Source organism: Hypomesus nipponensis, chromosome 5, assembly GCF_054491055.1.
Source record: "Hypomesus nipponensis isolate SF chromosome 5, ASM5449105v1, whole genome shotgun sequence".
Taxonomy (NCBI): domain Eukaryota; kingdom Metazoa; phylum Chordata; class Actinopteri; order Osmeriformes; family Osmeridae; genus Hypomesus; species Hypomesus nipponensis.
Window position 1 is genome coordinate 13,509,105 of NC_140365.1, and position 18,226 is coordinate 13,527,330.

An 18,226-nucleotide genomic window follows, 5' to 3' on the forward strand; every position below is an offset into this window, starting at 1 on the left:
TGGACGTCACTGATGCTTACTTTAGGCAGGGCTTGGAGACATCTACTAAAGCTGAGCATTTTGGACACTCGGGTGATGTGGGTGGACACTTCCGGGACACTTTTGGACACTTCCGGGTGAGTAAACCGGAAGCCGATTTTCCCTATTGCGGCTACAGCGGAAGTTCGTCAGTACGATTGTGCACAGAGCCTATTGACCTTATTCCGGAAGTCACGATGGGCGCGGCCATCCGCGTATTCTCATTTCCGGTTTAGATACTTTCCACTTTATAACGGTGCTAAAAGACAGTGTCTTAAACAGGCTCTGGTACTCATTTATGGCTAATAAAGATGCCCAGCGTCAACTGCAGTTTGTGGCTGCCATAACAGGTGGAGAAGACGGAATCAGACCCTGTATTATCATTGTTTTGACCATGGAAAGAAGAGGTCCGAGTGTTGTGGGCCGACATAATTTGCATCGACCTCCAACCAAAGTTGAGGATCTGCGTCCCTGGCTGAAGGCGCTGAATAAAAAAAAAAACTGAAGTTTCCTTTTGTCTGCTCGTATTAATAAAGGGTGTAAACTAACTATATTTTAGTATGTTTTAGTGTTCTCAATTCATGATATAAGTAGATACATGATTATAACCAAACGTATGGGCATGGCTGTGAGCAAAACAATTGCTGCAGTACATCTAAATTTAATATAAAGCTTTTGAAACAACGCGGCAATCAAATTATTTCATGCGTCTTTCTAACTTCCATTAGATAGGAGGGAAGATACATATCTTGTAAGTTTTAACACGTTGCATATCGCTTGTACCAAAGCCCCTCGATGAAAAGGTTGTAACTTTTTATTATTACAGCACAATTTGTCACTCATACATTTGCAGTTTATGGCTAATAGCAGAGACCTGGTGTAAAAACTAGAGCCTCAAGTAGATAAACAAGAAGCTAGCTAACGTTCTACTGCTAACAGTGCTAGCTGGTCGGTTTAGAGGGGAAGTCTCAAATACATGTACTGACTGTAAAATTAATCACACGACTGAATTCTAGAGGACCTCAGCTTTCGAACAAAGTATAGCAAATGCATATGCCCTGCAGTGAAATCGTTAGAATATCTTATGTTTGTGGCTAATGTGATGCCTGCATATCGCAGCACAGCAGAGTGCAGGGCAGCAATCTGACCGGCAAACGAATTATATCAACACTTAAAAGTCGTTTTCAAGCCATCCAGTGAAATGGTGTATTGTTGACTTGTTGTAGCACACGAACATAGCACATCTTGCACAAATCCACCAAATGATTTAATATTTTAGCAGAGGGACTTCTCGGCAGTTCTCCATTGAATTGAATGATATCCCCGGTAAAGCGGAAGTGCAAATACAACGGAAGTGCAAAAAGATGAAGAAAGTGGGCGGGGCGGAATAAGGTGAATTGAGAGCAACCATTCTCATGACGTCAGATGGGTACGTCATTTAAACATGGTGGCGCACGGTTCTTTTTTAAGTACATAATTTACACACTACAGATTTCGATTATTTATAGAATATGGTATACAGTTGTATGTTTATATTTTTAGTCATTAAATGTATACACGATTATAATATCACTGTGTCGCAGTTCAGTTCCACTTTAAGTTGAATGTTGCAATGTTTCCTTAGAGAATACCTGAATTACCCATTTGTTTTACATGTTCCACTCACTTGAAGCCCTGTCACACTCTGACAATATACCAGCTTACCAAAATGCACATGCATGTTTATTTCCTACTTGATAAGGGGATCAGATGGCTGAGCGGTTTGTGAATTGGGCTATTAATCATAGGGTGGTCAGTTTGATTCCTGGCCATGGAGAATTATGTGTTCTTGGGCAAGGAACTTCAATCTACTTGCCTCGGGGGGATGTCTGTGCTTCCTGTAAGTCGCTCTGGATACGGGCGTCAGCTGTAATGACCTGCCTTGAATATCGGGGAACACGATTAGATTTCTGGAAAATGTCATGTATAGATCTCTGATTGGATGCAGACCGTAGTTGTCTGGCAATTATGCCTGTCGGTAAAATGTTGCTTGAAAAATTTGCACAAACGGCCGTCAACACGTGTTATTAGGGTTGTGGAAACGTTTTTAAGCGATACAGAAAAATCTAGCTCTATTGTCAGGGATTGTTCGAAAGCCTCGACCCACAACCTGATTTGAGCAATACAATATATAGCTTTGCAGCCTAAGCTGGAAGTCAGACATTCAAGTATCCATCTCAAATGATTCTACAGTTAAATGCAGTCATGAGAAGCATGTCTGCGTCCACAGTTAAGATGGAACACCTTATTTATATTGCTGTAATTTTTGTATCTCATGTAATCCTGAGTTTTTGCATATCCAATTTGTCAGATATTTGGTCAAGTAAGTCGTCTTCAATAGTCTGACTGCTTGTTTGCCAATCGCTTCTTAAAATAAGTTTCAATTGTTGAATTATACGAGGGCACCACCTATCGTCCTTGCCTGGCTGCCAGACCAACTTCACCCCGCACAAAAAAATTGGGTCGGGAAGTTGGGTCTGGAGGGTCTCATATTAGGAACAACTACATAAAACCAGGATCTGGGCGGACCAATGAAATTGCCAGGGTGGGCTTTATACGACGATGGACAGATGATCAACAGTAACGTAATCAACCACGTCACGAAAGAGCCCTTGGGTTGAATTCGTTTTCAAACATATTACATTGCTCAATTGGATAGACCTACAACCAGAGCAAAGAGGCATTTGTTTCGGGTTCGGTTGAAACAAGTCCCATTGCCACAGCCCAACAGTTTTTAGACTCATTCTGACTAGAATTAATAGTATGACAAAGTCAGGCTACTATCATCCATTTATTTCATTGTGTTTAGTGGTTTCTTAATCAGAAAACAAGAGTTTCTTTAATTCTATAGAACCTAGACCTGGAAGTTGCAGGGAAAACTAGATTCAAGCACACACTTACACTGATACAAGGATGAAATGGACTTTTGCCAGTAAGAACAATTAGTTAAGTCTCAGGGTTTTGTGTACAATTAAGCTAATGTTATCAATAAAGATCAAGCAAGCAAACTTGGGGGTGGAAGGTCAGAATATTTTATTTCATCAAGGCATTGTGATAAAGGCAGTTAAACAAATTTAAAAATATTCCATAGATGTGAAACTGACAGCTTATTCGTGCAATGGTTGTCTTTCTGCAAACAATGTTGCAATACAAATGTGATCCCTTACACCCCTGTATTAAATTGCACTCTGCTGCACAGGCAGCGAGAGGGTAAACACTTAAAACGTTTAAGGGTTAGAGGTAGTTGCAGAAACGATGGAATGGCTTTAGTCGACCTCCTCAATGGTTGGTCCAGATGATCCACCGGCACCAGGAGCGGCACCTCCAGCTCCAGGGAAGCCGCCGGGCATGCCCTCAGGCATACCACCGGGCATGCCTCCAGCACTCTGGTACAGCTTGGTGATGATTGGGTTGCACACCTTCTCCAGCTCCTTCTGCTGGTGCTCATACTCCTCCTTCTCAGCAGTCTAATAGTAAAAATAAGACATCAGGTCACCAAGGATGAATGCCACTGCTTCTTCCATGAAGGGGAAAGGCCATGAGAAAGTTAAGGCAGCAATTAACTGGTCACACTTTACCTGGTTCTTGTCCAGCCAGCTGATGACCTCATTGCACTTCTCCAGAATCTTGGTTTTGTCCTCCTCACTGATCTTGCCAGTCAGCTTCTCATCCTCCACGGTGGACTTCATGTTGAATGCATAGGACTCCAGAGAGTTCTTGGATGATACCTTGTCACGCTGGACGTCATCTTCTGACTTGTACTTCTCGGCCTCCTGGACCATACGCTCAATGTCCTCCTTGGAGAGCCGACCTGAAATGAATAGGAATCCATTAACACACAGCAAAACAATCACATGCTTAGCCCTTTTACAAGCATGTCTGAGGGCTTCACATGCCTTCAGACCACACCTAAACCCCCAAGGAAGCTGAGGAAAAACTTCCCGGAAAAAATATTAAGAAACCTTGGTAGGAGTTTAGTGGGCGATTTCCCCCTCCTACAGATCACTGAAGGAGTTCAGGACACCTACCCTTGTCGTTTGTGATGGTGATCTTGTTCTCTTTGCCAGTGCTCTTGTCAACAGCAGACACATTCATGATTCCATTGGCATCAATGTCAAAGGTGACCTCAATCTGAGGAACACCACGAGGAGCTGGGGGGATGCCAGTCAGCTCAAACTTGCCCAGCAGGTTGTTGTCCTTGGTCATGGCTCTCTCACCCTCATAAACCTGTTGGTCAAAGTCAGTATGAGCAAAGTGCGCATGGCTCTTTGAAAAGCAACAATCATCTATATCTCGCTCAGACATCCAAGGAAGGAGTTGGGCCATCTTTGGTTTTTACACCTCTGGTGGAAACTACGAATGGCAGGAATAAACTTCATCACAGCGAAAAAAGGATTTCAGATACATTCTATCCAGTCTTTGTACCTGAATAAGCACACCAGGTTGGTTGTCAGAGTAGGTGGTGAAAGTTTGAGTCTGTTTGGTTGGAATGGTGGTGTTACGCTTGATCAGGACGGTCATGACCCCTCCAGCAGTCTCAATACCCAGGGACAGGGGGGTGACATCCAGCAGAAGCAAGTCCTGGACATTCTCAGACTTGTCACCAGACAGGATGGCAGCCTGGACAGCTGAAAACAATTACAATCAAGTCAAAATCCTCACCAGGTACAGGATTAACGTTATAACTTGGTCATTGTCGCTCAGACATCCAAGGAAGGTGTTGGGCCATCTTTGGTCTTTCAACCTCTGGTGGAAACTACGAATGGCAGGAATAAACGTCATCACAGCAAACTTAAGAGGAGCTGAAGTTCATCGACTGCCTCACCTGCTCCATAGGCAACAGCCTCATCAGGGTTGATGCTCTTGTTGAGCTCTTTGCCGTTGAAGAAGTCTTGGAGCAGCTTCTGAATCTTGGGGATACGAGTGGAGCCACCAACAAGTACAATGTCATGGACTTGCCCTTTGTCCATCTTGGCATCACGGAGTGACTTCTCAACTGGGTCCAGAGTTCCACGAAAGAGGTCAGCATTGAGTTCCTCAAAGCGGGCCCTAGTGATGGATGTGTAGAAGTCGACGCCCTCATACAGGGAGTCGATCTCAATGCTGGCTTGAGTGCTGGAAGACAGGGTGCGCTTTGCCCTCTCACAGGCGGTGCGCAGACGGCGGACAGCCCTCTTGTTGTCGCTGATGTCCTTTTTGTACTTGCGCTTGAACTCTGCGATGAAGTGGTTGACCATGCGGTTATCAAAATCTTCTCCACCCAGATGGGTGTCTCCAGCAGTGGACTTGACTTCAAAGATGCCATCCTCAATGGTCAGGATAGACACATCAAAAGTACCACCGCCAAGGTCGAAGATGAGGACGTTCCTTTCAGCTCCAACCTGTTGAATAAGAGGGGACTCGATTGATTAAAATATCATTAACAAGGCAGACAGCAGGGTCCAACGACTTCGCTCAGACATCCAAGGAAGGTGTTGGGCCATCTTTGGTCTTTCAACCTCTGGTGGAAACTACGAATGGCAGGAATAAACTTCATCACAGCGGAAAAAAATAAGAAAAAAATTGGTCTCTGAGGTAGCTCACCTTCTTGTCTAAGCCGTAGGCAATGGCAGCAGCGGTCGGCTCATTGATTATGCGCAGGACATTCAGGCCAGAGATGGTTCCAGCATCTTTGGTTGCTTGGCGCTGAGAGTCGTTGAAGTAGGCTGGCACAGTAACTACAGCATTGTTAACAGTCTAAGGAAGAAATAGACCAGAGGTCAATTTGAATGTCACGACATGGCATTCAAAATATTGCTTTAGTCAATTCATAAAATCTTACCTTGCCGAGGTAGGCTTCTGCAATCTCCTTCATCTTAACCAGAACCATGGAAGAGATCTCCTCTGGGTAGAAGCTTTTGGTTTCGCCCTTGTACTCAACCTGTACTTTGGGGCGGGTGTTGTCATTGACGACTTCAAAAGGCCAGTGCTTCATGTCAGACTGCACAACTCCATCATCAAACCTGCGGCCAATGAGTCTTTTTGCGTCTAAAATATACAAACAAAAAAAACATGTCAGTAAGAGAACTCTAGTACCGTTCTGACTTGAATTTCTCACATCACTCAGACATCCAAGGAAGGAGTTGGGCCATCTTTGGTTTTTACACCTCTGGTGGAAACTACGAATGGCAGGAATAAACTTCATCATAGTGATTTAGGTTGAATGCAACAGGCACATCATCCAATGCACTTACCAAATACAGTGTTGGTTGGGTTCATTGCCACCTGATTCTTTGCAGCATCACCAATGAGCCTCTCAGAATCAGTGAAAGCAACGTAACTTGGAGTTGTCCTGTTACCCTGGTCATTGGCAATGATTTCAACTTTGCCATGCTGGAAGACTCCTACACAAGAGTAGGTTGTACCCAGGTCGATGCCCACTGCTGGTCCCTTAGACATTTTGTCTATGTAGAAAAATAAAATATTTAGTAAATACAGATCAAGCCTCAGAAGGAATCCATATCATAAAACCTATTAGCTTTGGCATTGCAATGTAATACCGGAAGTCTGCTCAGTGAAATGAGTCACACCACGTGGGGTCAGAGATGGGCTTCTAGAATATTCTCTACCGCAAGGCCTTAACCACTGAGCATGACCATGCGTTATCGAGTGCCGAAAAACCTGCATGCAACCTGTTAGTAATAAGTTACATCTACCACACTTATGTTCCCAAGATAGCTGATCCATACAGGAGGATCACCTACCAGTTTAAAATGAATAATGTCTGACAAACTGGATATCTAACAAAAAGGTCAGATTAGCGTTAGCCTAGCTCTACCGAATTCGACAAAAACTAACGCTAACTTTCGACAATCTCAATACACACGTGGTGTGACGTATATCTAAATATTTTACAAGACAAACACACAAAACATTACAATGATTGCAAGTCAAATACCAGCTAACAAGCTACAGTAGGTAGCTAGGTTCTTCCGACAGCGTTGCTTTTTCGCTACCAGACTCAATTCGGTACTAAATTACGATGCTTACAGTACATGTCTCGATCATATGCAAGTGTTATAAAAATAGTTAAGTTCAACCAGACCATAGTACTTACCGATTTAATTGACTAAAGCCTGATGACGATAATGATGTTAGTTGGAGCTGAGCTGCCGAGAAGCTTACTGGATCTCCGCCTTTGAGAAAGAAAGAAAGGCAAATGGAATCGGGCCGGTTTTAATACCGGGATGGCAACCAATGACAGGCCAACATTTCCAAAGACTTTCCAAACTCACCAATCAGCATCCAAAACAGCCCTTGATATCCCTCCCACCTTATCACCCACGCAGTAAGAAAAAATGCAGATAGGAGTTTTACTTCCTCAAATATGTTGTGAGGTCAGAAAGGAAAATGATTGGTTTACAGATTCAACCAATTAAACTGAAAGAGAGGCGGGCTCAATACATTTGTGTAGGGAATCGGACGTTTTAGATGGTGGGCCGAGCCCGTATGGAAGCCCATTTCTGTCAGTAAAAAATCAAGGTACTAAGTCGAAACTAGAAAGGTACATTTCCTGAAGAAAATGTGCGTTTTTGCTGAAAGCATTTGAAACGATTGTTTTGATGGTTTGAATAGTGAAGAAGATTTTGCAACATTTTTTACATTCACACCTTTTTCCTGTCTGACGACATACCGCGCTAAATCTGAGCTGCTCCAAACTTTTCCCAAATGTTTTCTTGTTAACCGCTATATGCAGTGGCGTTTTTACATGTAAAAAATTGGTGGGGCAAAAAACATTTTAAAATATAGGATACCAGTAAGCTACAAAAGTCCCTCTTGCTACTGATGTGTTCATTTAACACGTCAACAAACAGCGTGGCTCCACACAACACATTTAACGACAGAGCGGCTTGCTTCTACCAGGTGTTCTTGTGTACAGTAATTGCTCTCCTTGTCTCTCACACACATGTAAAATTACCACTGTCATATTTACAAACCTAAATTAGGAATGCAACCAAGCTCAGAACCGATGTGCCTACAGGGCCATGCGCAAACAGCAATGAGCTCAACACAACAGGAAGGCCACAACGAAGCAGAAATACAACTTTTTAGGGATACAGATCCATTCTATGACAACAACCAGATAAGCATGGACACACTGACACGTCACCATCTTTATCTATCGATCCAGCCCCATAATATGACCAATGCACGGAGCAGCACCACAAAGGCAGGATGATAAAATATGCTTTCACTCACCAAAGCTGAGAGCTCACTTGAAGAGAAAGGTGCCTTCTTTTGTATGCTAACTAGACTAACCGTTGGCCACTTTTTCTTCAAAAACCACTCCACGTTAAACCTGCGGTTATACTTTTACCAGCAGTTTGAGCGATGACAATATCGTGGCTGATGGGCACCACTTAAGCTGCTTTATTTCAACTTTCTCCTCCAAATTAAGGGGTTATAGGGTATATAAGGGTATATAACCGGTGCTCAAGTATGAAATCCACTTTATTCATTTTCTCAAGTTATCTGGCGTTTGTGAAGCTAACAAGCTAGCTAAGACAATCTAGCTACATCTCCTCGCTCTTCTTGCCGACTAATGTTGGCGACAAGCAGCCAATCAATCATGGGGCAACCGGCTCTCAGCCCCACTTGGCATAAAATTTGTGTGATCCACATTACATTACATTCTGAGCATGCGTATTAATACTTTCCCACCTCCAATGTACATTGCATTGTGAGACAGGGCCTAGCCCCACCACGCTCTCCTTTTTGCCGACTAATGTTGGCGCCAGAAAGACAGATAGCCAATCAGGTCTGAAATACGAAATGACGCTGTGGTGGGGCAACTGGCTCTCAGCCCCACTAGCTTCAAATTTGTGTGATCTACTTTACATAACATTACATTCTGAGCATGCGTATTAATACTTTCCTACGTCCAATGTACATTGCATTGTGAGAGAGGGGCTAGCCCCACCAGAGCCCCACCTTCACGATTAGCCTATGCTAACTCGAATTGGCAGAACGCAGTCTGAAGCAACAAGGCAGGGACCAATGAATATGAAATCAAATCTTAACACAAACGAATGAAACGAAACAATTTAGGAAGACGCTATATTCATAGATAGTAAATTATTCGAAGTAAACGAAAATAAAAATGTTCGAGAAATTTAAAATAACAGAATTTTGTTGCAGTTCTTTCTGTTGATAACAGGTGGGGCACCTGCACCTAATGGCCAGTCGCCACTGGCTAAATGCAATAGTATGAACCTGCAGAGCCAGAGACCCCGGAGGCTCCGGAGAGCCGCAGTTTCAGGACCGCAGTTTCAGGACCGCAGTTCTAGGACCCTGACAGCGCCACCCAGCGAATTGAAAGGCAGTGTCACTAGATTGCAACAAGATATTTGAATGGTTTGTGAGGCAAGAAACGTGATGTTTGATGACACAATTATATAGAAAGGTATAATAGTTGAAAATATGTTCTAATAATATAGAAATGTATAATATTAGAAAATATGTTCAGTTAATAAATAATGGATAATTAAAATTCATAATTCAAGAAATCATATTTCATAGATGTCAAGATCCAGTGTAATCTGACAAAATTAAGTAAGCAAATTAAGGAAGCTAAAATAGCCTACAGAAAAGGTGGAAAATATATCAATGTGGACAGATGTGTGATGTCTGTGGCCTTAAAAGTTTTCTGGGACTACAGAGAACCAATGTACACCCTGCAACATGAGCCTTAAGTAGTGTAGCACCTTTGCAGATACTCTGAACTCGTTCTCGAGGGCTTAACTTCACCAAATAGCCAAAGTCAACACAGCATTATGTCCAGATAACATCAGTAATAACAAGCTCCTGGAGACCTGCTACAAACAACTGGCCCTGTCTTCTGTGACCTGTTCAACTGGTCCTTGGAAGAGCTGGAACACACAGTTCCAGCTCTTTGGAAGACCTCTGCCATCTGCCTTGTTCCAAAGAAGAGCAGACCCAGGCTTCCCAATTACTTCCAACATGTAGCTCTTACATCAGTGGTGATGAAGAGTTTTGAATGTCTGATACTTTTGTAACTACAAGAGACAATCCAGAACCTGGCAGATCAACTCCAGTTTGCCTACATGAAGTGTAGAAGTCTCGATGATGCTGCCCTTACTTTCCTGCATCATGCACTCCCATCTGGAAAAACTACAAGCACATGCTAGGCTTGTGTTTGTGGAATATCTCTAGTGCCTTTAACAGAAAGTAACCACATCTGTTGGGAATACACCTACTAAACATGAGTAAATCCTTGATTCATACTGCAGATAATTAAATTACACACACGCACAGGGTTCTGTCAAAATACTTATGCAATGTATGTATTCTGTGATTCGTTTCATTATTTTATTGTATGCTCTATTATACATAAGTATCAAAGTTATCTGAGGAAATACAAGTTTAACTCTAATCTGTTATACTTTATTTAATGTCATCATCACAAAAAAAAACTATTTTCTTTGAGTAATGTGGCATGGTGAGGATCCACCGCTTCCTTCTCTGCTGCTAGTGGTGAACCTCTATGGTGGATGGGCTGCATGAGGATGCTTCCTTTGGTGTGGATGGGCATGCTAGATGATGTTTTGTATTGGACAAGACTCAAAACATTGATCACATCAGTGGATAAGATCATCTTTCATATACCTGTAAATACTGCACATGCCTGTGTGCATGCTACATTTTGGATGTGTCTGACACCACAAAGTTCTGGAAAAGTGAAGTTCTATTTTATTTGCTAGGGTATTTGGAGTCACTCAATGTCAACCACAAATGTGTAATGTTTGAGTGGCAAGACAAGGTTGATGTCAGGGCAGATTCAAGATATACTTTGTTTATTTTGATTAATTGTCAAACAATGACAATCACCCCTCCATATCACTCCATCCCCTCCATATCACTCCATCTAGACCTCCATACAACGTCATCCTTCAATGAGAGATAGAAGCAAGAAAAACAAATATAAAAAAAACATTATGGATATTTGACTTTTCCTGACCTTTCAATATTCAAACCCCATATTGTGATGTCAGTAACAGCACTACTTACTAGTTGAATGGTCTACCTTCAGTGCACAATTGTTTAGATATCCCCTTATCAAACTCCTCCACTTCATTGAAATAGTAAAGACAATATTGCTTTTAGGTAAGCATAAATATCAGTTACCCTAACAAAGTAGTGTACATTAATTAGCATTACTTAAGTGGTTGATAATAAAGGTATTAATAGTAGATTATAAGGTTGTATGGCATTGTGCAGAAATTGTACATTCTCTATTTACTTCCGATTATAAACTGGTCCAGAGATGAAGACCTTTTCTGCATTCTGCAGGGACAGATTCCTCAGTATACTCAGGCCGTAGCCTATATGATGGCCTACAAAAATTATATGATTAATTTTTTAGACAGTAGGCTGCAGATTTCGTTTAGCTGACGGATCGAATCCACTTGCTTTTAACCTATCATTTTTTAACGTTTTATTAATGTGCCGGCTTTATCATAAGACACCAACAGTAGTTGGGCTTGCCAAAATCGCACTATGGTTTCAATAAAACAAAACAAATAGTCTAAAACTTCGTATTTCATAAAATGATCATAAGTGAACAGATAATTGTACCAGAATTGTTTTGAACGTTTAGCTAACTTAAATATGTTGAACAATACTTGATTTACATAAGCTACATCACGCTTCTGTTTGTTTCATTAAACAAATAAACTGAGTAACAATTTACAGTTCGTTTTTAAGGAAGCTATGTGTATAGAGCTAGCTAGCTAATGCTATAACTACCAATGTTTCCCCTATGTTGATTTTGTCGTGGCGGCCTGCCACGGCTAAATTTCTGCCGCCACGGTATCAGAAATAGGGCTGTACAAGATTTTAGGCCGTCTATCAGCAGTGATTGTTAGAGTGCATGTCGGAGAATAGCAAGGACACGTGCTTCACAGCGCAGTTGAGATTGCGTGTGTGCGTCTTTGAGAACTGTAAGTCGTATAACTTATGTTTTCAGTTCATTAAAGCCTGTTATTGTATTAGTCCACAGTTATTGCGAATTTAAGTTTACTGGTGATTTTCGTTGTTTGTATTCTTCCCCTGCTAGCATAATTGCATGCCTGTTGATTCGATAGCGATTGCTGCCCTTGCTCACATTTGTATTTTAGGTGGGAATATTGTTATTATTTGCTAAAGAATGCTTAGCCTATCAAGATCAAATGAACAGTGTACATGCTTTCGAGTACCTTGATCGATAGGCTAGGCTACTGACCATTAAGGCTACAATAAGTTGTTACATCAATTATTAATTGGCAGCATATTTCTGCCATTTAGAACATACTTTAAGTAGTCTAACTGTATTGCTATATGGAAAATAGAGAAGAAAGAAAAGGGAGAAAAATATATGCAATATTACATTTGTTATTAGACTATTACATTAACCTACTCCAAAATATAGGGTTCGAACTTTATTTCGGCCAAGGGGGGGGGGGGGGGGGGGTTGGACACACCTGCCCCCACTGCTAAAAAAAATCCTTGGGGAAACACTGACTACTGAATGTTAGCTCTAGCTAATCAAGTTGTTTGTTTGACGTTGATAACCACTCCAGTGTCTTGAAATGATTTCGACAGCAAAGTTGATGTTAGCTAGCTAGCTAACGTTGTCCAATTCAAGACACCAGAATTGTTTTATACATAACCATACGCGATTCACATTAGCTACTTACACTCTGATTCTAGACCATCTTGTTCTGAGCCGTAATCCTACAATATTCACTACTGCAGGACACTATTATCTTGTTCCGGTCCATGTTTATCCCATTCGCTACATGGCGCTGTCAGATAAAACGAGGGTCCTAGAACTGCGGTCCTGAAACTGCGGTCCTGAAACTGAAGCTCTCCGGCTCTCCGGGCTCTCCGGGGTCTCCGGCTCTGCAGGTACCCCCTACTCGCTATATGTGGTGTGATCTATAATAGGTGAGACTGTCTGGACACCAGGGGACGGTATTGGGGCTGAGTTCGGGCAGTCAATAAAGTTAAGCCATGTGAATCTGCCCTGCTGCGTCTGCCTTACATATCTCAAGAACCCAACACGACATGGTGTCAGAAGTGGTGCTACAGTGAGTGGAAGGATAGCGGACATTATAGGAGAAGAAGGGGGAGAAAAAAAACGAAACAGTGTAGAAAACGCAAACCCGGCAAATTTAGCAAGTATGTCGCAACGAGGACAGCAAGTGGCCGGGCAACGTGGGCCAGAACAGAACGACCCTCCACAACCTCCTGCTAAAACATCTGCTACGTTCTCAATGAACCCACAGGAATCCTTCAACTTTTCGAAGCCACAAGACAGGGAAAAGTGGATAAGACGGTTCAAGCGCTTCAGAATGGCTAGTGACCTGGATAAGTCGTCAGATGCTAATCAGGTGAACACGCTAATATATTGCATTGGGGGCGAGGCTGATGACGCGCTTTAAGGGCTCATATTCACCGCTGAACAGAAATTGGTATACAGCTCCATCAGGGACGGCTTCACAAACCTTTCCGTGCCGAAGAAAAATTTGATTTACCAACGAGCTAAATTTAACCAGCGAGCTCAGGGGCCGTCCGAATCTGCAGACTCGTTAACGGTGCGTTCACACTGCAGACTTTTTTACCGCTCTGCATCGCCAGCCTTCCCACAGTGCACCACGCTCGGGGGCGTTTCAGACAGATTCATTCAGAGCTGTAGTTCTCTTAAATCACTGTTGTAGTTCGTATAATGTCATGGCGAATGTGCAGACAAAATACAACTTTTACACACATTGAGCAAAAATCCGATACGCATTCTAGATCTGACATGATGTTTTCTACAGCACTCAATAGGTTATCTTTTTCCACACTTTTTTAAGGCCGAGTGAAAGATTAAATGCCACCCGCACTCTATGTGACGGGTCTGTTCCGGCTGGAAAAAAAGATGCATTAGACATAAACGTTGACATGTGTAACCTTTTATTATATTACTCGAAATCTCTGCAAATCAATCGCTAGATTATGACATGCCTCTACACATTTACTGTATGGATACCGAGTGGCTGCCAGCCAGCATTTCAGCGTCGAATAACAAGCTGTTAAGACTACGCAGCTAGCACAGAAGAAAGTTACGTAATGTGAAGAAACTGAATTAAAGTACAAAATACACCACACCAGGGACGCCGACAACCTCAGAAACCCTGCGCCAGGCATCATTTTTTCGGTTTTCGTCTCTGTAATCGAACATAGACGTATCATACAATAAAGGGTATGAAGACACACATACATGAGTTGCTCTTCCATCTTGAAATTGTCAAACCTAGAAATGTTTACCATGAGCAACAGTTGCTACGTTACAAGAAACAAGAAACCAACCTGACCTGGCCATCGCTGGCGTTTTCATGCTCCTCATTTACATAAAGTTGAGAAAATCCAACTTTCGCCGCCCCGCTCGCCTTCCCACAATCTCCTACGCAAGCGTCGCCGCCCCGCTCACCTTCCCACAATGCCCTACGCGGGCGTCAACGCCTGGTTTCATTGAAAATGAATGGGAAGCCGACGCCCCGCTCTGCCCGCCCAACTGCAGTGTGAACGCACCGTTATAACAGCTTTATATGCACTGGCTGAAGATTGCGAGTATGGGGCACTGTGCGAAGAACTGTTGAGAGACAGGATTGTGGAAGGCATTAGAGACAATGTGCTTTCACAGAAAATGCAGATGGAGAACAGACTGGATCTGGCTAAAGCCATTAATATGGTCAGACAAGCAGAGGACATTAAATGGCAACAATCAGATCTCAGAGGAGATGCTACATATGCTATTAAAACTACAGTGAATGCCGTGCACACTAGGACAGCCAAACAGCAAGCCTGGAAAGATAAAAGACAGACAGCCAAACAGTACAAAGAGAAGCATGAAGCACAATCAGGAGCAGAGGCTAGGTCATGCTCTAACTGTGGTAAGTCACGCTAAATTCCAGTGCCCAGCAAAGACTGCAGACTGCTACAACTGTGGTAAGCGAGGACATTATGGCAAAGTGTGCAAGTCTACCAAAAGTGTGAGTGCTGTCACGGAAAATGACAACATATTCCTGGGAACTGTTGATGCAGGAGAACAGGACAGTAGACTTACAAGTAAGGCATACTAATGTTAGGTTCAAGATTGATACAGGGGCCAACGTTACTGTCATACCAGAGCAGGTGTACAGACAGAAAAACAGCTGAGTGCAGACAGCGTGTCCGCTGAAGTGATGAAGTACTGCATTGAGGGATGGCCAGATTGCAGCAGACTGGATGTGCTAGTAAGATCCTACTGGACTGAAAGGGCTGTCCTCAGTACTCACAACTATTGACTAATATGGACTATTGTTGCGGGCCACTAGGTTGGTTATCCCTTCAGTAATGAGGAATAAAGTGCTAGAGAAAATTCATGAAGGGCATCAGGAAATAGTCAAATGCTGTGAACGAGCCAAGCAATCTGTGTGGTGGCCTGGGCTAAGTAGCCAAATAGGTGAACTGGTGTTGAAATGCACAGCGTGCGTTAAAGAACGTGCCAATGGGGCTGAGCCTCTCATTCCTTCCAAGCTACCCGATAGGCCATGGCAGAAGCAAGGGGACTACTTGCTTGTTGTGGACTATTTTTCCAGGTATGTGGAGGTGGCCCAGCTGAGCCTGACAAGAAGTGTGGATGTGGTGAAGCACCTCAAGTCAATTTTTGCCAGGCACGGCATACCAGAGATTTTAGTCACTGACAACGGGCCCCAGTTCAAGGGGGCTCACATGACAGCTTTCGCCACGGAGTACGAATTCAAGCATGCAACTAGCAGCCCAAGAAACCCTCAAAGCAACGGCAAGGCCGAGCGGGCTGTCCAAACCATAAAAAACCTGCTGAAGAAAGCCACAGACCCCTACCGTGCGCTGCTGGCTTACAGGAGCACTCCTTTGAGCAATGGCTTCAGTCCGGCCCAGCTGCTCATGGGGCGTCACCTGCGCACCACCGTGCCAGCTTTCCCGGCAGTGTTGGAGCCAGCCATCGCAGACCTTCGGTCGGTGCAGCGTAAAGAAGGGGAGAAGAGGTGGATGGACGCCAGCAACTATGACCGCAGACACAGAGTGAGAAACCTCTCTGACCTGTCACCAGGAGATCAAGTGTGGATCACAGATACAAGATTTACAGGTACTGTGACATCCGCGCATGGAACACCTAGATCTTACCTGGTCAGTGGACCACGGGGCACTTTAAGGACGAATCACCGCCACCTTGTGCCCATGTCAGCAGACAACAGCAATGAAACACAAGAGCATGCTGCTGGGGGTGACCGGCAGGATACTGGGACGGACGCTAGTCAGGTGTCTCCTGAAGGGCCTCAGGGCACTCCCCAAACTGTGAAAACCAGGTCTGGCAGGTCTATCACAAAGCCAGATCGTCTGGATCTGTGAGTGCGCAAAAGAAAAAAAGATGTGCTTAAAGTATTTGGGGAATACTAGGGTGGTTTGTTAATGTTTAAGGTGATGAGGGTTTACAGGGAGGTTGACTCCTGCTGTAAGTTAACTGTCTAGGATGGCTACTTTGTGTTCATTTGTAGCTTAAGGAGGTCTCAATGGGTTCATATTCTTTACTGGTATCCGGTCTCAATGTGTGTTCACAGGATGGAAAAGAGGGAAATAGTTCAGTAAAGAAATGTGTTATGGTAGACCAAATGTTTAACAGTGATACAAATGTGAGTTTAAGAGTTTGATGCAACCTGATCATAAATGATGTAGCTCACAGTCTATTGCTTCTCAGAAAGGGAGATGTGGTGTGATCTATAATAGGTGAGACTGTCTGGGCACCAGGGGGCGGTATTAGAGTTCGGGCGGTGAATAAAGTTAAGCCATGTGAATCTACCCTGCTGCGTCTGTCTTACATACCTCAAGAACCCAACACGACACTATATGTTACTTCATTTATTTTGTCCTTACCGATTTAATCCATACATCTACTGTCTTAGTTATAGGTTTACTCGGCGCGGCTTTCTTCCTTGGAGCTCGACGCTACAGTACTGTTCCTGTTGAACTAGCCAACTCAACGCTCTTGACGGATTATCTTGGTTGGCATAAACTATTCACGTAGTTAACTATAATGTCTCACGACCACTCACTTTGTCCTACATGTGCCATTTTGTTCAATAAGTTGACTCTGTTATAGAGTCGCGTTCAGTCGCTTGAGGAAGAACGTATGCTAGTAACTTTAGATGCGACTGGCGCAACATCACAGACAGGGAGTCCTAGCGTGAGGGAGAACTCAAGTTTAGCCCCACCGGTTTCACCTTTGCAGCATGGTGGGAGTGGGACTCCTCAGACGTTAGTGATCGGTGACTCCATCACTCGTAACATTAGATTAGAGCAACCAGCGACAGTTTACTGCATACCTGGGGCCAGAGCTACCGACATAGAAGCTAATCTTAGGGTGCTGGCTAGCACTAGGGCTAAGGCAAATGCCCAAGCTAAGGCACATGGCGCACGCACTGATGATAGGTATGAGAACATTGTCATTCATGTTGGCACCAATGATGTAAGGCTGAGGCAGTCAGAGCTCACGAAGGTTAATATAGCTCGGGCATGTGACCTTGCTCAAAAGATGAGTCGGCATCGAGTAATAGTCTCTGGCCCACTACCTGTTAGGGGAACTGACAAGATCTACAGCAGGCTTGTCTCTCTCAACCGCTGGTTGGCTCGCTTTTGCTCAGAACAGGGTTTAGGATTTGTAGATAATTGGTCTCGTTTCTGGGCCAAACCTGGCTTGTTGAAACCTGGCTCCATCCTAGCTGGAGAGGTGCTTTTCTTTTGTCTAGGAATATTGAAGCTATTTTAGAGCAGGCCTGACACTCACTAGAACAAGCCGGGCCACAGTCTCTTAGAGAATCTGACAGGTATGTTGATAGGCATGTTGTGAGCTGTTGGGGGCCCGATAGCTCAGCTTGTAGTGTAGCCAGTGTGGATGCTGATGTCGTTTCTCCCATTGAGACGGTGTCTGTCCCCTGCCATTTTTCCAAATTCCGGCCCTCAATTATTAGGAATTATACCAATTTAATATGTATTCAGCCTTGCTCCCCCGTTGCTCTTCCTACTAAGTTTTCTGATAACAGTGCCACCTTTTCAGAAGGATTATCTA

General features: G+C 43.6%; 1 protein-coding gene, 4 non-coding genes and 1 pseudogene across 5 annotated transcripts; 1 reads left to right on the forward strand and 5 right to left on the reverse strand.

Moving 5' to 3' along the window:
* Positions 1 to 3,066: 3,066 nt before the first annotated feature.
* On the reverse strand, positions 3,067 to 7,282 carry LOC146288762 (heat shock cognate 70 kDa protein). The gene is made up of 9 exons (XM_084698173.1): positions 7,154 to 7,282; positions 6,291 to 6,500; positions 5,879 to 6,084; positions 5,641 to 5,793; positions 4,883 to 5,438; positions 4,483 to 4,685; positions 4,086 to 4,284; positions 3,636 to 3,868; positions 3,067 to 3,524 (listed from the first exon to the last, which is right to left on the reverse strand). The coding sequence occupies exons 2-9, from the start codon at positions 6,493 to 6,495 to the stop codon at positions 3,324 to 3,326; spliced, it is 1,956 nt and encodes a 651-aa protein (XP_084554299.1). The 5' UTR covers positions 6,496 to 6,500; positions 7,154 to 7,282; the 3' UTR covers positions 3,067 to 3,323.
* LOC146288763 (small nucleolar RNA SNORD14) lies at positions 4,351 to 4,444 on the reverse strand. The gene has a single exon (XR_014756381.1). It is a non-coding gene; the product is annotated as a small nucleolar RNA SNORD14 (small nucleolar RNA).
* On the reverse strand, positions 4,754 to 4,847 carry LOC146288764 (small nucleolar RNA SNORD14). Its single transcript, XR_014755251.1, has one exon. It is a non-coding gene; the product is annotated as a small nucleolar RNA SNORD14 (small nucleolar RNA).
* LOC146288765 (small nucleolar RNA SNORD14) lies at positions 5,508 to 5,601 on the reverse strand. Its single transcript, XR_014758150.1, has one exon. It is a non-coding gene; the product is annotated as a small nucleolar RNA SNORD14 (small nucleolar RNA).
* LOC146288766 (small nucleolar RNA SNORD14) lies at positions 6,156 to 6,249 on the reverse strand. Its single transcript, XR_014757498.1, has one exon. It is a non-coding gene; the product is annotated as a small nucleolar RNA SNORD14 (small nucleolar RNA).
* A 9,957-nt stretch (positions 7,283 to 17,239) lies between the features above and the next one.
* Positions 17,240 to 17,968, forward strand: LOC146288767 (uncharacterized; annotated as a pseudogene).
* The last annotated feature ends 258 nt before the right edge of the window (positions 17,969 to 18,226 follow it).

Coding starts and splice junctions, on each gene's coding strand:
- LOC146288762 (XM_084698173.1), bottom strand. CDS start 6,495: ATGTCTAAGGGACCAGCAGTGGGCATCGACCTGGGTACAACCTACTCT. Junction 6,085..6,290: donor CCCAACCAACACTGTATTTG/GTAAGTGCATTG, acceptor TGTATATTTTAG/ACGCAAAAAGACTCATTGGC. Junction 4,285..4,482: donor AACCTGGTGTGCTTATTCAG/GTACAAAGACTG, acceptor TTTGACCAACAG/GTTTATGAGGGTGAGAGAGC.